The sequence below is a fragment of the Gymnogyps californianus genome, chromosome 14, assembly GCF_018139145.2.
Source record: "Gymnogyps californianus isolate 813 chromosome 14, ASM1813914v2, whole genome shotgun sequence".
NCBI lineage: Eukaryota > Metazoa > Chordata > Aves > Accipitriformes > Cathartidae > Gymnogyps > Gymnogyps californianus.
In genome coordinates, this window is record NC_059484.1 from 2,044,659 (window position 1) to 2,064,429 (window position 19,771).

At 46.5% G+C, this 19,771-nt stretch overlaps 1 protein-coding gene across 1 annotated transcript in view; it reads left to right on the plus strand.

Moving 5' to 3' along the window:
* The first annotated feature begins 1,280 nt into the window (after positions 1-1,280).
* The window catches only part of SIL1 (SIL1 nucleotide exchange factor), a 77,077-nt gene continuing 58,586 nt past the window's right edge, over positions 1,281-19,771 (plus strand). The window contains 3 exon segments of the mRNA XM_050905209.1: positions 1,281-1,308; positions 1,311-1,384; positions 4,647-4,782. Coding sequence (XP_050761166.1) covers positions 1,281-1,308; positions 1,311-1,384; positions 4,647-4,782 — 238 coding nt within the window.

Sequence of the window (19,771 nt, forward strand, 5' to 3'; positions counted from 1 at the left end):
GACTCCACTCCCTCTGTGTCCCCCAAGTTTTTGCGGGGAGAGGTCCTTTGGTGGCAGGAGTTGGTGTTGGGTGTGCCTGTGAACATATTTTCTGCTTTGTGGAATAGAAGATGGTTGCTTCAAGGAAGGAAGAAATCTGTGATGTGATGTGCCATCCCGATGGACAACAGAGACAGAAAGAAAGAAAGATATTTAGGACTGCACGTATGGGAGGAAATTCTTTAAAACCTGGATAGGAGTAGGAGCAGACTTGATGGAGGGATGAGTAATGAAGGAGTGTTTGAACGGAACTAATCAGTCCCATCTTCTTTTGAAAGACCTCATTTAGTTTAATTTAGCAGCGTGTAAATTTAGAGCCAATCAAAGGAAATACTGCTCCAGCCTGTGTACTGGCAGGCTGCTCCGTTCCCTACCCCAGCATGAGAAGCAGCGAGCTGAACGCTGTAGGTGGATTTAAAGGCTTGTGTTGCGAGGCAGTGGGGGCACGTGCGTGCGTGAGCATGGTTACACATGTAGCGGTGAGGATACGAGCTCTGTACCGGGGTGACTGGCAGCCACATGAGCAGGACCCTTCTTTTTCCCCCCCTCTCTAGTTCAGTACGTGGTCTGTGGTCGGTCAGGGCGGCTGTATGCCACGGGACTGCTTTGTGGTCCACTGCAGGCACGGGCAGAGCCAGCTCCTGGGCTTACAGTTCAGCTGAGCCGGTGCTCTGAGCAGCAGGGAAAGCTTTGCGCTGTAGGAACTACCAAGTAAACCTTGTTCACCTCTGCAAAATGTTGTTTTCCTCAAGCAAAGCCTACATATGGATTTAGATAAACCCTTGATCCTTTGATGGCTGGTAGTTTTGTTTAATTTGAATTAACGCAGCTACTTCTGTGCTTAAAATGAGGCACAGGCATAAAAAGCCTTCACAGGATTGCACTGATTTTTATTTTTCCCTGTAGTTGTCATCCATGGCACTAACAACAGTGATTTTAAACAAGACTTGCAGGTCTTTTCATATTTTCTAGGAGAAATATAAGCCCCTGTGGGGTCAGTATAAGCTACTTTGTCATTACCTGTCATAAACTCCATTAGCAGTAAAATCGGCACCCCTTGCTATCGGCTGCCCCCGATGAGACCCATGCGCTAACACCTCAAGGTGTTCTGTTTCCTGTAGCGTCGCACCCCTGAAGCCATGCTGCGTTGCAAAATGTCATGTAAAGAATGCTGAAACCTGTGAAAACGTGGAATAAAATCTTGGTGGTTTTGTTTTCCTTTGTGTTTCAGGCTGGTGGCAATGTCTCACTGGGCCGGGCTCCTCTCCACTGCTCCAAAGTCAACCTGCTGGTCTTGGTGGTTTCTGCAGTGTTTTCCCGGTCAAGCCTAAGTGACAGAGTTCCCGTAAGTTTTGGCTGCTCCGGCCGAGAGTCGTGCTCACAGAGGGCTGTCCAGCCAGCGGCATCTCTGGTGGGGTGACAGCCTTCCCTGATACCTCTGTAGGGCCAAGGAGGGTGTTGCAGTGGTTGGTGAATCACCTCTCCTCGACAGTGGGTCTTCAATAACAACATGTCAGAAAGGCTTCTTTCTTAAGACTGCTTGCCTCACCTCAGGAAATCCAGAATATGCTCAATCCAGAGGGTTTGCAACAGGAACAGTGCAACTTGGGCAGCTCTCTTGTTTGCTAGATGTCACTTTTTCTATTTGGACTTGTCACACGTTTCCCCCCGCCCCCGTGGCAAGAGGCAAAGCTAATTATGCGGTCTAGTGGCAAGAAGAAGGGAAGAGGTGGCCTCAATTAGGTTCCTAGCTGTGCCCCCGTTGAGTCATCGCAAGTGAGTCAGGCTTAGAAGAGCACCCTCTCAGGTCCTTGCATCCCATGTGCATGGATTTTGCTACTTGCAGTGTTATTCTGAAGCTGCAGTTGAGGTGAGTGGACGCTGTCTGCCCCTTTGCACTTGTACAAGTGTGCAAAACTCCCCCGGTTTGGATTCTGCTGCTGAGCCCCAGTGTGCCAGACCCCCCTAGATCAGCAGATCTGGAAAGCTTCCTCGAGGAGCTTGCCTGAGACACGCTCTGTAGCAGTGGAGTGGTGGTTTTTTAGTTTAGTTAATGCTGTGGCTTAAAACAGGGGATCCCCCAGCAACAGTAGCGTAGGGAATCACTGACACCCCCCCCCATGTCCCTGGACACTCGCTCCTGCCTTTGCCTTGCAGCTTGCTGGTCTGTTGGTTGTGTGATGCAGCTGTTTGGGGGCTGTGCTATTACCCAGAGCAAATACAAGGGACAGATTACAGTATAAGCACTGTAGGCCAGTGCCTCGGGCCCACCTGGAGTCGTGTAACGATGAGATAATTTGACTTTATTTCAGGGAGTGAGGGGAGGAGGAGGCTGGAGATAGAGCACAGTCATCCCAGCTGGAGAACAAGCACTGGGACAGCCACCCAGTGATACGTGCCCGAATTGGCAGGCAGCCTGACACCGAGGTTCAGACAGGATTAATGCAATGGGTGGTTAACTCTCCCATCACCTTTTCCTGCACTCCCCCTACAACGGCTCCATGGTGGCCACGTCCCTCCTTTATCGTAAACAGACTGCAGATTGTCTCAGCCCTCCCTGCTGAGGCTTTTCAGCTTATTGCAGTTGATTTCAGACTGATAAAGCAAGGAGGCTTTTTGCCTTTAAGGCAATTTCCATTATTCTTTAGAAAACATCTTTCTTTCTACTATTTTAGTTATGAAAACAAACCAAAAAAGATTCTACTTAATTTCTGCGTAAATGAAGAATTGCTTGTGTGTTGTTGCGCATTTTTGCCAGAAATACTAATGAGAACGGGGTATTGCAAAGCAGTTGTGGGCCAAGCAGTGGCAGTAACATTTAAATGAAAGAAGTCACATCCTTTTATCCTTACTGAACGTTTAGACCACAGCATGAGCAGAGCCGGTAAACATCAGCTATCTCCATTATGTTTCAACAGATACAACGCTCAGAGGCCTGTTGGTAAATTTACAATGGCCTGTATCGTTAAGTCCCTCTTGGATAATAATATAGTAGCGTAAATAAGCTAAGTAATAACTGCTCTGACTCATTTATTTTAGTCCTGTTGCGTCTTGGCTCAGAAAATGTTAACGTTGATTTTCATCAGTAGAACCTGGCTTTTTATGTTTATGATTGTTACTGAGCTTTAACCATTTGTCATAATTTTAACAATTCCGAGCCTCTGATGCACTAAGCACAAGCAGGAGTTAAGCTCTGTTTTCCAGTGTATTTCCAAAATTTCAATCCCTTTGGACAGACAAAAACATTCTATAGGTTTGTCAGCTATCTTCATGTATCACCACTGTCGTTGCTAATTGTACGTGGTTTTGCTCAGGCTGACATTTCTCTTGCTCAGAAACACTCTCCTAGGCTGGATAATGGATATTTATATGCAAAGCACCCAGATTCTGCCAGAAAATATGCACGCATTTTTTCCAAGAAGTGGAAGAAGTGAAGGCAGAACATGGCTTAAAATTTCCAGTTAACCTCTTAATTGACTTCTTTTTTTTCCCTGTGAAAACATTCTAAGGATTAATATCAAAACACTTCACAAGTGAGCTGTAACTCTTATTCTAATTGCCAACAATTAGGAATAATCTTTCCCTATAGGCTGGTTATTTGAAATTATTCGGTGGTGGTGTTCTTGGCGGTATCAGAAGCTGATAATACTCCCTGCAACAGAAACTGAGCTGTCTGGACGATTAGCCTGGACCAGCTTATCTGTTCCTGTGAAAACCAGAACAGCAAAGACCTGCTTCCCGAGCAGTTAATAGCCTGGTGTGAGATAGTACGAGGTCGTTACTTACTATGCACTCTCAATAATTTTATCCGTTGCAGTTTTACATGACTCCCACCAGCTCCCTAGGGAGACTTTCCAGTGAACAGTGAGGTTTCCCTCGCAGCAAGGATTTCTTTCCTGCTTTTCATCCTTGTTTTTTCCTTTGTGTAATGTCATACCACTCGTGCTAGCTGATCTACCACACCTCTGCCATTCGCGTGCTGCGCTTGCAACGTAGGCGGTGATTAAATCGCTGCCTCATTGTTTTAAAAGACTTGGAGGACACTGGGAATGGGTGGAGAAAAGGATGCTCGCGTCTTTATCGTGTGGGTAATTCAGTGTATTTTCCCCGTGTCCTATTTTGGAAATAGCTGCACTATTTTAACTGAAATCTTCTCCAAGCCTGAAATAAGTGCATTTAAGAAAAAAAAACCCCAATGCTTGAGGCGTTCCACTTGTGTGGAAAATTTCAGCTGAAAAAGTTAAAAGTTTGACATATTTTTAGGCAAGGGAAAACAGGGTCTTACAATGTTACACAACCCTAATAATAGTCAGGGCTCCTGGCTCTGACCGTAATATAGGTGAGGCTCTGCGAAAGCTTGTTTTAAACCTGCAGCCTGCGCTGGAATAGGAAATAAGCTGTGTTGCTTTGTTCAGCACAAATGTCATGCTAGTTATGCATGTTTAACCTTTAATATACTTTAAATCTAAATTTAACCATGTGGAAAGAATCTCAGATGTCAAAAAAAAAAAAAAATCTGCTAGTGAGGGAAAAAATTTTGTATTCTTAGCTGGCACTAAATTACCCAGATGCAATTGCTAATGAGCTGAATCTCTTCTATCCGAAAGGAGTTTGCCCTTACAAAAATAGAAGAGAGCGACATAAAAGATGACAGTGGGAAAGAGCCGGTAACAGAAGATGATGCTGATCCTGAAGACCTGGAAGTGTTTTACCCTACACATCAGTGGCAAACCATCCGTCCAGGTAACATGTTGATGACTAATTATAGCATCCCTCTGAAAGCCCACCTGACAGCACTGACAGAAACCTTGCAGAAACTCAAAATACCTGTTTGTTCCCATGACAATGTATTCTTTTGTTGGTGTTCAGACAAAGAGGTACAGACCCAATGACCCAATACAGGGACAGGAGACTATCACCAAACCGGCTGGCAACGGGAGCGATTGCTGAAGTGCTTTCAGTTCACTGGAGCAGGTCGAGTGGGCCGCCAGTCACATTGTTGGTGGTGATGTGTCTCTGTCACCAGCTCAGAAGCCCTTTCTCTCTTTACACGTTTGTCAAGGGACAGATTTTATAACGTTTGTTGGCACGCGGTATCCCAGGTCTGCTGTGCTCCAGTGTGGGCTGGTGAAATGCTGCTCAGTGGCAATCTGATTAAGAACCGTCAATGTAACACTACACAGCTTTTTAACAATGGGTTTTCTGTTCCTTGGCTGTGTGAAATCCAGCTTTTATCCCTATCCATACATCCCACAAAAAAATCTCTTCCCTTTTTTTGGGTTGGTATCTTTTATTAGACGTGTATGGGACACGTATGGTGAGAAAACACCAACTGAGCAGGCTGGCTTCACTGCAAAAACTCATGCGCTGGGAAGGGCTCTGGAGAGGATAAGTGCATTTAAACACATGCGCAGATGCATGTGTGCACGCTTATTTCAGCAATTAGGATGATCAGTAAGCGTGCCTCTGGGGTCTTGAACAAGGTATTTAATCCATTTGTGCTTTGGTGTCCTCGTGTACATGCAGGTATAATAAATACCTTCCCACCTCAGAAGGGTGGACTAAGTAGTAATTAATTTTTATAAAGTGCTCTGAATTTAAAAGAGCTTTATCCTGTGCTCAGTATTATCATTGAATGAGTAAATATGGAATCCATTTGTCTTGAAACTTCTGCCAGATATAGCAGAACGACTTTTCTGAATGTAAATCTTTGTATAAGGTAAATGTCTAACAAAAGCCCCTAAGTTTCACAAAGCTGCAGTATATACTTATATTCCATTTTTGTACCATTTTGTATGGAAGGTGTGTGGTGTCCCTCCTCACTATTCAGACTGGCAGATCACCACCACCCTTGTTGAAGCAGAATATGTGTATATACTTGCAGTTGTTATAAATGTCGTTGCTGGTTTTGTTCCGAAGCACTTTCTCCATTGCTGGGGTGTCTTGTTCCGCTTTATTTTTGTAGCAATTCCACATTGGGCACGTGCAGCGAAGGGCTGGTGGAAGTGGGGAGCTTGTCAGCATTCACAGAGGAGAAGAAATTCAATTACTCTTGTAAAAGGCTTAAATGGTGGCCTGCCTTGTTGTCTAGCTGCTGTGGATCCTCATTTCAGGTGTGCGTGCAGATCTGGGTAGAGACATGTCAGAAAGAGGAGTCTTCCTTGGTCTCCCCCTGCCAGCCTGGGTTTTTGTCTCCTGTGGGTTTCTCTGAAGTGAAATCCTGTGCGTGGACTGTGACTTGCACTTTTAGCATGTTTATTACCTGAAGCAAGGCTGGGGAACCTGCTACCACCACGAGCCCATCCCTGCAGCCTCTGACCCCGAGGATTTCCCCCTTGCTAGCACAGGTCCGTGCTGGGGAGGGAGTTGACCCGCAGGACGAGGGAAGCAGCCAGCATGGCTGCTCGAGGGATGTGCCTTTCAGTCCTTTAGCAGGCACACACGCGTTGGCAGCATGTCTAATCCAGTGGTTCTGCATCTTTCGATGCTTTCTGATGTGATTTCACGCGCTCGTAGCTGAGCAGAGTCCTGGCTGGGCTGGCTGGTGTGTGCTCAGCACAGGCCAAAGTGAACCGCAGCACAGTGCTCAAAAGTTTGCTTTCTGCTGCTCGCCTCTCCAGGATGCCCCCACACCATCTTCTGTTGTAGCCCTGCAGCAAACGGGGCCGGTCTCTCCTGGGGAAGCAAATGTTTTCTTTTTAAAATCTGGATCTTCAATTTTAAATAGAGGAAGGGAGTTCAGAGTTACATTTCCCCCCATCGCACTCCTGTTTCATCTTGTTCCTGTTCTGAGCTCAACACAGTATTTTTATGCTTCTCTCTGGTCCTGCGGTTGCTTGTCTTTTATACATGTATTTCTAGTTTTGCTCTGCTGTTTTTCTAGTTCCCTGTTGCTAATTGCATTAAACCGCGTTTCCACCGAGACTGCAGCAGTGTCATCAACCTGTAACCTGTCAAATCCCTTCACCAAATTCAATTGTTATTGTATATGTAACGCTGCTTTGTGTGGTTGTTCCCTCGCTGCCTGCAATGTGAGCTGGATTTTGATCAAGTGCTTTCTTGCACTTTGAGCACGCTTCAAGCTGCTGGAGGTAGCTGGATGCAAACACAGAGAGACAGTTACCCTAAGAGCTCTGCCGCCTGTAATCTGGAAGCAATGAGATCAGTTGTCTCTTCTGCCAGCCGGCTGGGAAGCTGATGGGTTGTGGAAAGGTTGGTGGAACTTCACAAAGTCCTTTAACACTTTGTTAGGCATTGCTTCTTTCTCACTTGGCACTAAATAATGCACTAGGCGCAGCTGGGTTAGACAGAAAGGATACATATGCCTTGGAAAGTCTTCCAGCACCTCTGTTGTTTTACTTTTTTTGGTATCGTCTGAGGAAATGGTGAAGACATCCGTGGGGCTTTTCGTTCTGTTCTTGGTTGGCGTCCATAGGAACTTGCGGGCTACTTGGGTTTTAGTGAGTGGGATTGCAATGTCCTCTGAACGGATTTTCACACCTGTGGTCAGATCGCTTCTCATGGTCAGGTAACTGTTCTACCACAGAGACAGAATTTTTTTGAAGTTGTGCTTCCTCTGATGTCTTTTTCCTTTCTGAATGCACTTTTACCAGGTGATAGTACCCTTGTGAGTTGGAAGCTCTCTGGAGAAACATAGCAGAGGTGACTTGCTTTTGTTGCTGGTTATGTTAAGCCCTGCCAAGTGCCTGGAAGTGAGTCTGTCAGCACACAGAAACACCCTGCCACTTTTCAAGGGGATCTTGCCTGATGGTTATGGCAACCAAAGGCTGATCCTTAGTGTTTGGGATGGCAGAGGTGAATGGAAGGATTGGATGGTGTTGATGGTCTTCTCCATCAATTTGACAGTTTTCTTGGGGGTTCTGTATATCAAAGCATTTCTTCCACATGTCCACATGACCTCAAATCTGCCACGCAACATCCTAGAGCACATGAATGCTTCATTTCCTGGGAATTAGCTACTTTTGTTATTTGGGCATCTTGCTTCCCTCTGTTTTGTTTAGCATTCCTGATGATTGAAAGTTGGATTGCTCTGAGCATCTAGTCATACCACTGACCAGCAGATTTTTCATGCAACATTAGGATCAGAAGTGGCTCTTCTGGGAGACATTGCTGTGAAGATTAAGAAAAAGGATATGAGAGGCAAGGGTTTAACTGGGAAAGAAAAAAGGGGTTAATCCTCTCCTCATCAGCAGCGACCAGCGCTGCGGGGAGCCCAGGCTGCGCAGTGCCTCTGCAGATGGGCTCTGTCCACCTCCGTGGCAGCAGCACTTTCCTGCTCCCTGTTGCGGCAGAAACTCGCTGGCAGGTTTCTCAGCTGACAGTTTGAAGTTGGGAATTAACGTGTCCAGTTTCCAAATCTACATGGACCAAGTGAGAACCTCGTCTGCCCGAAATACCAAAATATTTACAGTCTATTCTGTATGCTTTCCATTTGAGAGGAGCGAACAGTGGGGCACAGAAAGGCTTCCTTTGGTCCAGAGCAGCTCCCTGCAGACCGGAGAAATGGAGCAAAATCTTGCATTGCCGATTGAAATGTTGCAGCATTCATCTCTCTCAGGTTTGGATAGCATGTCTCAGTATCTAGCCAGGCAGAGCATACGTTACAGGAGCTCGGCTGGCCTGTACTTTTAGCTGTGGTTAAACTCCTGGCTTGCAGAGCTCTGTGCTGATACCTGCAGTTACTGTATAGCATTTGTACTGTTCAGAGTCATTTTCCTAAGTGCCTAATTATATTGCAGTTAAAAAATAAGAAGCCATGACTGCTGCTGTTGATCAAACTGCCAGAGCGAAGTTGATGTGAGCGTGCTCTTGTTGCTACTTCTGCAAAGATGAAACCATCTTATGTTCAGCGGGGAGCTGATGATACATTGCTTAGCATTTAAATATCCATGGCTGCAGCTTCCGAGGATCCTCGGGCTGCTTTCCCTGTTGGTAGCTATCTTTGCTGTTCATACTTGTCTCAGGTCTTCCCCTCTCTCATTTGCTGCACAAACAAGGTTTTACACGTATGGAAACACTGTTCTCAAAGAAAGTGTTCACGTTGGGGAGGTAATTTCAGAGGCTGCTGTGAAGGACTTGCTGTGGTTTTGGAAAGAACAGGACTCAGGATGGGGAATAACTCGGTCCAGTTTCGTTGCCAGTCTTTGTCTTTCAAGAGATTTCAGTGGCCGAATGAGCCAGCACTGCTCTAAGCCGAGAAAAGGTTTTTAAAGCTGGGAGGAGAAGATAAAGTCAGGAGGGATCCCTTTGGCTCAGAAGTCCCATGCCAGGGCCTGTCCCACAGCCTGTGTGGGTGACGCAGTGGCTGGCGAGGATTTCCTTACACCTTGTCAGTGGGTATCTTGCTCCTGCTGTTCACCGGTATGTCCTGAGCTGCACTGGTTCCTGCTAATTGCTTTGGTGAATTAATGAATCTGTCCGAATCATTGGCTTCTCGGTGACCTAGACCTAACTCAAACAGTTGTGTGCAGGTCTCTGAAATATTTATGTCAGCACGGTTGAGAGAGGGCTGTGAAATACGGCGTTAAACTACCAGGGTATGCTCGGCTTGAGGTGTGTAATCCAGGAAATAGGAGCCTCATCAGATCAGCACAGATTTGCATGAAGAGGGAAGGCAAATGGGATTTTAAAAACCTCATTTATACCAGATGAAATGCTTCTTTTCCAGGTTTTTTTTTTAGAAAATAACCTGTTACTGATGTGCAGAGGGGGAAAAATCTCGACTGTGGAGTTGTTATAATCTTCTCTGGCCAGCAACAGGGAGAGCTGCAGGGTGGTTACAGCAGGTAGGAAAGCCCAGGCAGTCTCAAGAGCAATTGAAAATGTTCAGTGCTTGCAGGTAGAGTTATGGCCACTAGTAGCTCTCCCTCTGCTTGTTTTCCATCTGACCTCTTGCATATGAGGCTTTTGATATCTTAAATTTATCTAGTGCCTGTCCTTTTTATTACCACGTGCCTTCATGCTCTGCTCTCTCACCTTCCCCATCCTCGTGGGCTTTCCTTGACTTCTCACCTTCACATCACAGGATGCGTGGTCTCCCTAACACTGGCTTGTGCTTAATTCCTCCTTACACTGAAAGTCTTCTCTGGCAAAAGTGCCAGGGCTGAAGCTCCGCGTGCCGCTTCTGGCGCTGGTGTGGGGCACTGGAGGGCAGACATGTCAAACAAAGCAAATTCTCCGTGCCTTAGTCCTGATCCGTGTAAGAGGGATAACAGTGTTTCCCTGCCTCTTGTTGGTACGAGGGCATGATCGGCACTGCTCGAGAGACGCTCGGACAACGTGCAGACAGGCGGTATCTCAAACCTCTATTTGAGTAGGGAGTGTTTGAAGGATGCCAGCTTTTGGACATGGAGATACTGTCTGTACGAGCGTCTTTCCCTCCGGCTCAGCTGTGCAGATAAGGGCAGTGCTGTTACCTGTCTCCAGCCTTGCTCTGCGTTATCCGCTTGGATTTTCTTTACCGGCAGGTTCCCTGAGCTGGGAGGTCAGAGGGCACCCACCAGGGATGCAGACCTGGTCCTTGTCAAGCCATCTCTTCAATGTGCAGACTACGGCTCGCAGCGCTGCGCAGTGAGCAGGCTGGCTTCCTGGCTGTGAAGCAGGCGTGGGCTGGCCGTCCCCGGCACGGTGAGCTGCCGGGAGCCGCTGCCAGCATCCTGATGAGATGCCGGTGTAGGTGATGCTGGGAGCGTTGTAGCAGCGGACGTGTGTAGTTGAAGCACTCATGAAACAATTGTGAATGTTAGCGGGCTGGGTCCTTAGGCACAAAGCCGACCTTTTCCAGGAGAGGACAGAGCTGCAGAGCCTTTGTCATTCACACTAAGAAATGGGAAACCGTAGCAAATAACAGAAATTTATAGGCCAGTAACCGAACATGCATGTTAAAATAAGAAAAAAAAAAAAAAAGACAACTCCCACTTTATAAAAAACACTCTGCTTCTCTTATTCGATAAGTGTAGTAATGCAGTTTTGATTATATATTTTGTAGCATGTTGTATATGCAGTATATATACATACATTTAAATTTTCATAATGTGAGACCTTGGAACTGTATAGCTCCTGGTACTAAATCATTCCTGGGAACTGGGCAGAAATGGACTCTTGTGTGTCAGTACACTTAACTTGCAGGTTTTAATTAAGCAGAATCGCAGGGGTGGGTGGCTGTGCCCAGCCCCAGTGCAGCACTGCTCGGAGCGGTGGGATGGGCAGCAAGGTGCCGCTCAGTGGGACATGTTCAGCATGGCCAGGTACCGGTCCGACTCACAGGGTTGTTCCCTGTGTTTTCTGTCTGCTTCTCCGTGACCTGGGAGGTTTTGCAGCCGTTGTTTTCCCAGCACGTCCGTGAGGGTACCACATTCAGTATTTGTGAAGTGAACTGGCAGCCAATTTTTTTTTCCCCCCCAAACGCAGATAAAACTTCTGTTGTCTTCTGTCATTTCAAGAACTGCCAGTATCCTGGCAGCACCAGTGTTGGTGAGAAAAAACTCTAAATTTACTGCTTGGATTGCTCAGGTTTAGGAGCAGAGTGGGGCTGAGATGGGTTTTCGGTGTGTCGGGGTGAATACTGTCCCTTACTGGCCGTGGTGTTACTGGTTTCATTAAACAAGCTCGTTATAAAAGTCTTCTGCAGTGATGCACGTACTGCAAAAAACTAATTACGCTTCTGAGCAGCTGAGATAAGTTTGCAGCTTCTCTAACACATAGCCATGGGCTTGGATGTTGGGCATAACTGAAACAAGGGTGTAATGATGTATTTTTGTGAGACAAACCGTGACTCCTGGTAGCTGCGTGTATGACTCCATGCTCCGCAGTGTGTAACGGGTTAATTTGAAGCGGTTATAAACCAGGTGATGGAGGTGTTTGAGAGTCAAGCGGCTTTTTTTGTGCAACAGGAGGAAGTTAGGCTGCGGTTTTCAAAATATTTTTGAACTTAGCTTTAATGATGCTCTGAGTGGTGTTGTTATAATATAAATGTAGCATTAGTGAAGGGAGTAAGTGTATCAGCTGTGTAGCAGGAGACATAAGCAGTGGGAATCATTCACATGGTTAAATTTACATTGTTTGGAGGGGAAAAAGTGCTTTGAAAGAAGAGAGGCTGTTTCCCAGAGAAGACATCTCTCGTTCCTCTCTCTTATCTTCTTTCTGCCAAGCTAGGGATGCTGCGAGCATGTGAGCTGCTGAGAGATGCTTGAATGTGTGCCGGCTGATGAGGAATATCTTGCTATGGTTTTTATGTGCAAGCATGCTATATTTTCTGCAATAACATTAATAACCTTCATGTGACTGTTTAGAAGGATGAACCTCATTAAAGAAGAGGTATTTAATAACGGGCCTATTTTTATCTCTGTCTTTATCTAATGGTCTGCGCAGTTATTTCAAGCTTGTAACAGTGCTTTGGAAGAAAAATGTTTTCCCTCCTGGAAAACATTTTGGGAGTGCATCCAGCCTTGGTTGTCTTGAATTTCCGATTTGAGTATCTTCCCTCCTCCTTCCAGAGCCAGCAAGCCGTACCAGGACCTTGGCTCCAACATTTTCATTGGGTGTTATGGGAAAGTGTTTTTCAAAAAGTGTGACTTGGGTTCCAGAGTCACTTAAATGGTTCTGCAGGTTTGACCAAATATAATCAGAGCAACTCCATCACACTTCAAATGCATGATCTTGTTTTGTGGGACAAGCTTGCTTAACCACGGGTCGGACCTCCATCGCCATGACACCCTGGAGGTTGCTCTTGTGGCTGGGAAAGTGTGGAATTCCCACCAAAGCACCATCACAGATGCTGGAGATGAGGTGAGCCATCCAGCTGCTGTTGCACACTGCGAGCTCTGAGCTGCAGGGTAAGCCTCCTTGTGCCAGCAGAGCTCAGCGCCTTCTGAAGCCGTCCTTGTCTCTCCTTTGGTGACAGAGGGCTCCAAAAGCAATTATTTTCCTGGTTTGGGAATTATTTCCTGGGCTGTGGCATGACAGCAGAGCGGCGCTGCTCCTGGAGCATGGGGCTGGGTTTGCTGCGGGATGTGTTTGACCGCACACTCTCGGAGAGGTTGGCAGCTCTGGGGATCAGGCCTTTGTGCAGAGTTGATTTTTTTTTTTTCTAAATTTGCTATTTTATTATGTAATTTCATAAGTTAATCACTGACCTATTGATATAATGGAGACATTGTGTTTTCAGACTGCTCTCCTGTATTTTATCTCATTTGCTGGCCGAGGTTGGCCGTGACGGAGGCAGGTGGTCTGCCCCGTCCCCGAGGGGATGCACAGTCTTTCCAGTTCCTTCCGCATCCGTCCCTTTGGCATCACTGGCTCTGCATCCAGACTGCCTGCCTTGATTGAACGTTTCTCAGAGCAGAAGTGCTGTTTAGCCCATGCCGACCTATAGTACTGTACATCCTGTGGCTGGAATGACCATTTCTGAACCCTTTTCCCAAGACACTTAGGTGGCCGTATGCTCCGGGAGCTTGGGGGTTGGGGCCCTGGTGTGTGTTTGACAGTTGTTACAAAAACACCTGACTCCGGGAGCTAAACTCTCCTTTTCTTTGGCATTCAGTGTAGATCGTGTACATCACTAAAACACAGTTTCACAGCGTTATCTTTTTCATAATTAAGAAGAAAGTATTTTTCCCCACGGTCTTGCTCTGGCCGTTCCTTCCTGCAGTCTCCTCCACGGGCTAAGACCCCGCTTACTAAAATTTCTACAAAACTGATTCTAGGTGGGTGAGCACAAAGTCAGATTTTTTTTTTCAGGCAGTCGCCACACAGTCAGATGGCTCCTGCGAGGAATATTTCATCCTGATCCTTCACAGTTCATGTCTGCAAATTAGTGCTCTTACTCAGATGGGGCTGCAGCTTTTTTTTTTTTTTTAATTTTTCCATGTATTTGTTTATAGGGTCACACTAGCAACAGATCTTCTTTTTCCACAAACCTTTTCCAGAGCCATGTGCTCTGTCTCCTCCATTCTGGCTTAAAAGCACCTTGCTCTTCTGAGGAAAACTCTGAATATCCATCATGCTGTCCTGATTTAGTGAGACATTTTCTCTGATCTCTGCCCTCCATTCATTTAAGAATCTGCAATGAATTTGGGAAGTAAATTAAAAAAGCTATTTGATGTTTCTTGAGGTCTAGAAGCTTGTTTTGCATTTGTTCTTACTTGAACGCACACTGAAACAAATGTCTCTGCTTTACTGAAACAGCTTGCTTTAGCATCTCAAGGAAGCTTCTGAGTTAAAAAATAAATATATCTCTGTTTTTCCAGCTCTGCTTTACCAGCATAAGCTTGGGAAAGAAAGGTAATCTCCTTGGGTCTGTCTTGATGTTTTGTAGAACTAATTCCCATTTATTGCAAGAACTCTTACAACACTATATTCAAGTTTAATTTTTTATTATATGTTTACATTTTGGAAGAAGTAAGTGTGGTGGTATTGGAAATTCTAATTAAGGATAACATTTCTGATTCAAAAGATCTTCAGTCCAGAGAGTCTTTTTCCTCTCTCCTGATTTTCTGCCTGCTCCTTAAGACTGCAGGAAGTTTTGCTTGGGTCATTCACTTGCAACAGGATGTTATCTGAATACTGAATTAATGTATGCAGTCTGTCACTTGGTATTTCTTCTCTTCTGCTGCTGGAGATCTCCCAGGGTTGCAAAGACCTTGCAAGCGGCAATGGCAATAACAGGAATGTGCCTATGATCCTGCAAAGTAAAAGAAGAAACATTAAGCTGCATGTCTCTCCCAACACTGCAGGGTGTGAATAAATAGATCTAATCAACAATTTACATTTTAACCCCAGACCAGGTTTTATTTTTAGGATTTGTCATCCAGCCCAAGCAAAACCTTTCCGCTTCTGTCTGGTGGTGTTTCTAAAAGCACCTTTAAGTTATCACCGAGACTGTATTTTAAGATGCATTTACATTTTGATATAATCTGCTGCTTTTCTTATTTGAAACAAAGCCCGCCTGTTCTTCATTAATTATACTATCATTTAACCTGCTAACCAGGCTGCTACTAATTACGGTTATCTCACTGTTCTGTAGCTGATAATATGCAAAAATGATTAGACCTCTGCCTCTCGATTAGCTAGAGCTGTAACGAGGTGGCAAATTGTGAAGGCTTTTGCAGGTATTGTGAAGGTATTTACAGCCTATGTGATATAAAGCTGGGAGGAGCGGCTGCTGCGCCCGCGGGGTGTGCTGCCCTTCCGAGGGACCTCGACAGCAAAAACTGAAATCGAAGAAACTCGCTTTAAACATAGAAAAATCTGTTTTACTGTAGGGTGATTGAACACTGGAGCAGGTCAACTCCACCAGAGAGGTTGCGGAGTCTCCATCCTAGGAGACATTCAGAACCCAACTGGACGCAGTCCTGGGCAACCTGCTCGAGGTGACCCTGCTTGAGCAGGGTTTGGACGGGATGATCTCCAGAGGTGTCTTCCAACCTCAACTCATCTGTGACTCTGTATGGCAGTGCCTTTTTTAAGACAGAAGATCTCATGGCGGGCTTCACAGAGAGCTGCAAATCCTGGTGGTGATGCTGACTTCCCCCTTGCTAACATCAGCTGAAAACTGAATGGAGCAAACATGGGAGGAGTTGCTGGAGACTTCTCTGAAGAGAGGGAGCAGAAAGTAATGTCTGAGACCAGCTGCTGGGGAACTGTGGGTCCAGCAGGGCTGGAGCCAGGAGCCGGAGGCTGGAGTGAAGGCACCCTGTGGGACCAGAGCCTTTGCTGGAAAATAAGCCAAGAGGCTTTTCACTTGACCCCTGTTTTGGCATCTTTCCACCCACTTTGATCTCTTCAGATGCTCTCGAAACCTTTGGATTACATCCTGAAGTGGAAAGGACATGTCCTGAAGGAGGAGCAGAGTGAGGCTGCAGATAGAGGAGAGCTTGTACCTCACTCTGCCACCTGCGGGGAAAGCCTGGTCTTGCTGGCAAGCAGGAGAGGAGGAAGAGCTGAGGCCCTTCCAGATCAAGCTGTGTCAGTCAGGGGTGTTAATGTGACTGCTTTATGAGGAGGAAATGTATATGCTCTCCTTCACTCCAGCAAATGTCCTCAGATTAGGTCAAATCACCTCCACTGGCTATTTTTACTGTTTGCTCTCTGCTATACTTGATAAAATGATTTGTGTGGGGTTTTTTTGTTGACTTTTTTTTTTTCTGAAGAGGCCTAGAGATGGTTCACGTGATTTCTTTTGTGTCCTCTGCAGTGCGGATGATGCAGACAGGGTTGGGACGATAGCATCTTTATACTTGTCAAGTATGCATCCACAACCCAAGGCACTGCCCGTGTACAGTCTGAGTGCAAAGGTGGTTTTCTTGCAGGCTTAGGAATACTACACAAACAGGTAAAACAAGACACTCAATGAAGACCACGCTCGAGAAAGATTGTATCCACAGTCTAAAAGCCAGATATGGGGTCACTGAAGTGCATGTTGCAGTGGTAGTGGAGCTGGGAACCCTGAACGGGGAGGTTTCCTGCAGTTCTGGCATGAGGAACCAGAGGACCTCTGGTTCTCCATGAGGACCTCCCGATGCCTTGCACAGAGCTTGCCGCGACACTGGGCAGGAGCTTTCTGGAGGGGCTGCTCTGCCAGCGCAGGCCGTAGTGCAGCCCGGCAGCGCTCCCAGGGACTGCGTGACAGTGATGCTTGGCCGTTCTCAGCATGCTTCTGCTCTGAAACGTCGCTGTGCAGGAAGGTACCTTCCTACAACGACTGCTTCTTGTCTGCATCTCTTCAATTGGTGGAGCGGGGACAAAAATACCCTCCTGCTGCATCGCAGTGAGCCCTGTGGAACCAGCACACCTGAGAGACGAGGAGCCAGTCTGTACTCTCCTGTGCATCGCCTAGGCAGCACCGGTTCAATCATTTATCCCTGTTCACGCCACCAAAGCTTTATATCGGCTGGAGATGTGTGTAATTGGGGGGGTTAACCCAAACGGTTAGCTTGTCAGGTGTCAGGCAGGATTTGCAACACTGGCAGTTGGGGAGAAAAACTGTTATTAAGTAACGCAGCACCTTGGATACAGAAAGTATGGGGAGGCAATAAATACAGACTTCCATAATGTCATTTTATAGTGTCACTCTTCAGAATTTATAAAGACTTAGTTGCAGCGATGCCTGCAGCTTCTTCTGGTTGAATCGGTAAACTCTGTTCGTTATCTCCAGCACTTGTTTTGACCTACTGTGTTTTTAAAAAAAAGGAAATATTGAAGGCATAGGGGCACCCCAGTTACTTTCTTTGGCAGCTGGGTTTTTTGGTGTAAATCCAGCTTTTCTCAGGTTTGCTGCTAACACCCCAGTCAGTGCTTGTCTGGGTGCACGGACCTGAAATGTGAAGTGTTGCTTGATGAGAGCACTGAGAAACGCAGGCACTGACAACCTGCCTTAATCACCGCAGCCTCCTGCGGGCAGCGTGCGGCGACGGGAAGAGCAGAGCCATAGCGAGGAGGGATGCGACTGTCATCTCGGAGCGAGTTTGCGTGTCTTGTCATCCCACCCTTATGCCGCTCCAGCGTGTGGACAGTCTTGGACAGGCTGAGGATGGCTGAAGGTGGAGAAGGGTTCGCAAGAACTTCCTTAACTACAGAAAGGTGGTCGCTAAAGCTGCAGGCTCAAAGAATAGTTCGCTGTCATCTTGCTGCGGGTGTTGCCACTTGTTCGCTGTCAGGAGCACGCTACCTTGTTGGTGCTGAGAATGGCACCAGCGTTTTTCAAGAGTTCCTCAGTCTACAAATGAAATTGTGCCCGTTTCTCCCATTTTTTGTCAAGCACAAATCACAGTGGTGGCATGTTTGTGTACTTTTACCCCTGTCCTCAGCATTTAGCTCTCCAGGATGGAAGAAAATGAGTTCAAGGCCAACCTTCTGATAATTTATTATGTTCCTTGCGCTTAAGGACAAAATTTAAGTTGCCAAAAGCAGATGTTTGCTTGCTCCTTTTTTAGCTCTCAAAGTACTTTCTACGTGCTTGATTGATGGACGTCCCTGTTACATTAATAGTTGGGCTTTGCAGAAAGCTGTTATTACCAGGAGATCTGGTGTGGGTTTCAGTTTTTCTTCTTGCATTGAAAATCCATTATTAATATCTTTTTGAGGAAAAAAAGGCTTCAGCTCAGGCATTTTGCTTTGCTTTCTTAGGCTTCTTCACAACTGTCTTCTCTGAGGCACTTTTAAAATCAATATTACAAGTGTTCTTTATATTTTATTGTGTGGTTGAGGGTTTCTGCGTCTTGCTATTGATTTCTCATTGTGTTGCAGGACATTTGGGTGCACACAGATTGCCACGTGACGGATTACTTTAAATGAGTCTTCCCGATCATCACTGAGTTGGCTTTTTGCTTGCAGGATGCTGCTGCTGAGCCTGGAAGCTACCAGAAGAGCTTTGCCGGCTCGTAGCCCATGAGTGCAATCTTGAGACACTGAATTTGTGACCATTCATTTAATTTTGGTTTTGATTTTGGTTTTGTATCAGACATGGAGGTACACTTGTGAGGTCGTCTCTTTTGTGTTGTCTTCGCAGAGTTGTTCTGCCCTGGCTTCTCAGGCAGTTTCGTGTTCTGCATCATAGGAGCATAACAGGTTGTCCTGGTTGTTTGGGGTGGTCATAATGCATCTTCAGCTCTTTGGATCAGTGCTGGCATGAGCTGTGACATTGCCACTCGGATCAGCTCTGCTAGCAGATCTTGGCATTTCAGGGGTGCGAAGTCCAAGTCTGGATGAAATAATATGGAAATGCAGAGCACATCTGTAGCTGCTGTAAAGTTGGATTTGCTCTCGGAGCACATCAGCATTGATGGAGCATAGGCACATCTGTTTGAGAGCTCGTTGGGACCAAAGGAGGGGGTGAGGAGTGCCATGGCTGTGGCCAGCACAGGGCTCCAAAACGCATCCGTTACTCCAGGCGGGCTGCAGCAGGGGAAGAGCGCGTACTGAAGAGGACAGAGCACCGTGTGTGTGTGTGCACATGGCAAGTCCTAAAAGCATGGAGGAGAAAGAGCAGCAAGAGAAGTTTTCTGTGTAGGGAGGGTTTGCACGTGCCTCAAGCTCTCATGAAGCAGGGTGTTGAGCCGTCCGGCTCCATGGCTCGCCGGGAAGGTATGGGTGTGTTTGTTGCTTGACATGCCTGCGGGCAGGCTGCTTCCGAGCCCTCTGTGCATTGGCAGCACAGGCTCCACATCTGCTGGGTGCTTTGGTTGCAACGATATGCAATATGGAGGTGGTCTGGGTATACCAGCAGTAAATTACTGCCGGCTGGATTGGGGTGTTTGCTTGTCAGGCTTATCTTCCGTAAGGTTCAACTCCTAGACATAAAACACACTGTGCTTCATGGAGGCCAGTTTTAGCTTCTAAGGAATGAGTTGTTGTAGTTTATCCGTGCGTGCTGGGGACTAGAGCAAAAAGTTGGCAGAAGCACTGGTACCGTGTCTCTGGAGGAGCAGCACAGAGTATGGGTGTTTTAAACACGCTCGCAGAGGACACGGGCAGCCTGAGACCTTCTTGGGTCCAGCGGTGCCACTGCTCACTGGAGCCGGCAGTCGGGAAGAAGATGGCATGCATAACTACGGGCAGGCTTCGACCTTGCCGCTGGAACTTAGTTAGCAATTCTGTTGATGTTCTGGAAGTGAAAATATAATTCAGGCCACCTTCTCCTCCAAGCTGACCCTGAGAATCTGGGAGGAGAACAACTACTGAATAATTAGGGGAGTTGTTTTTTCTTTTTGCTAGA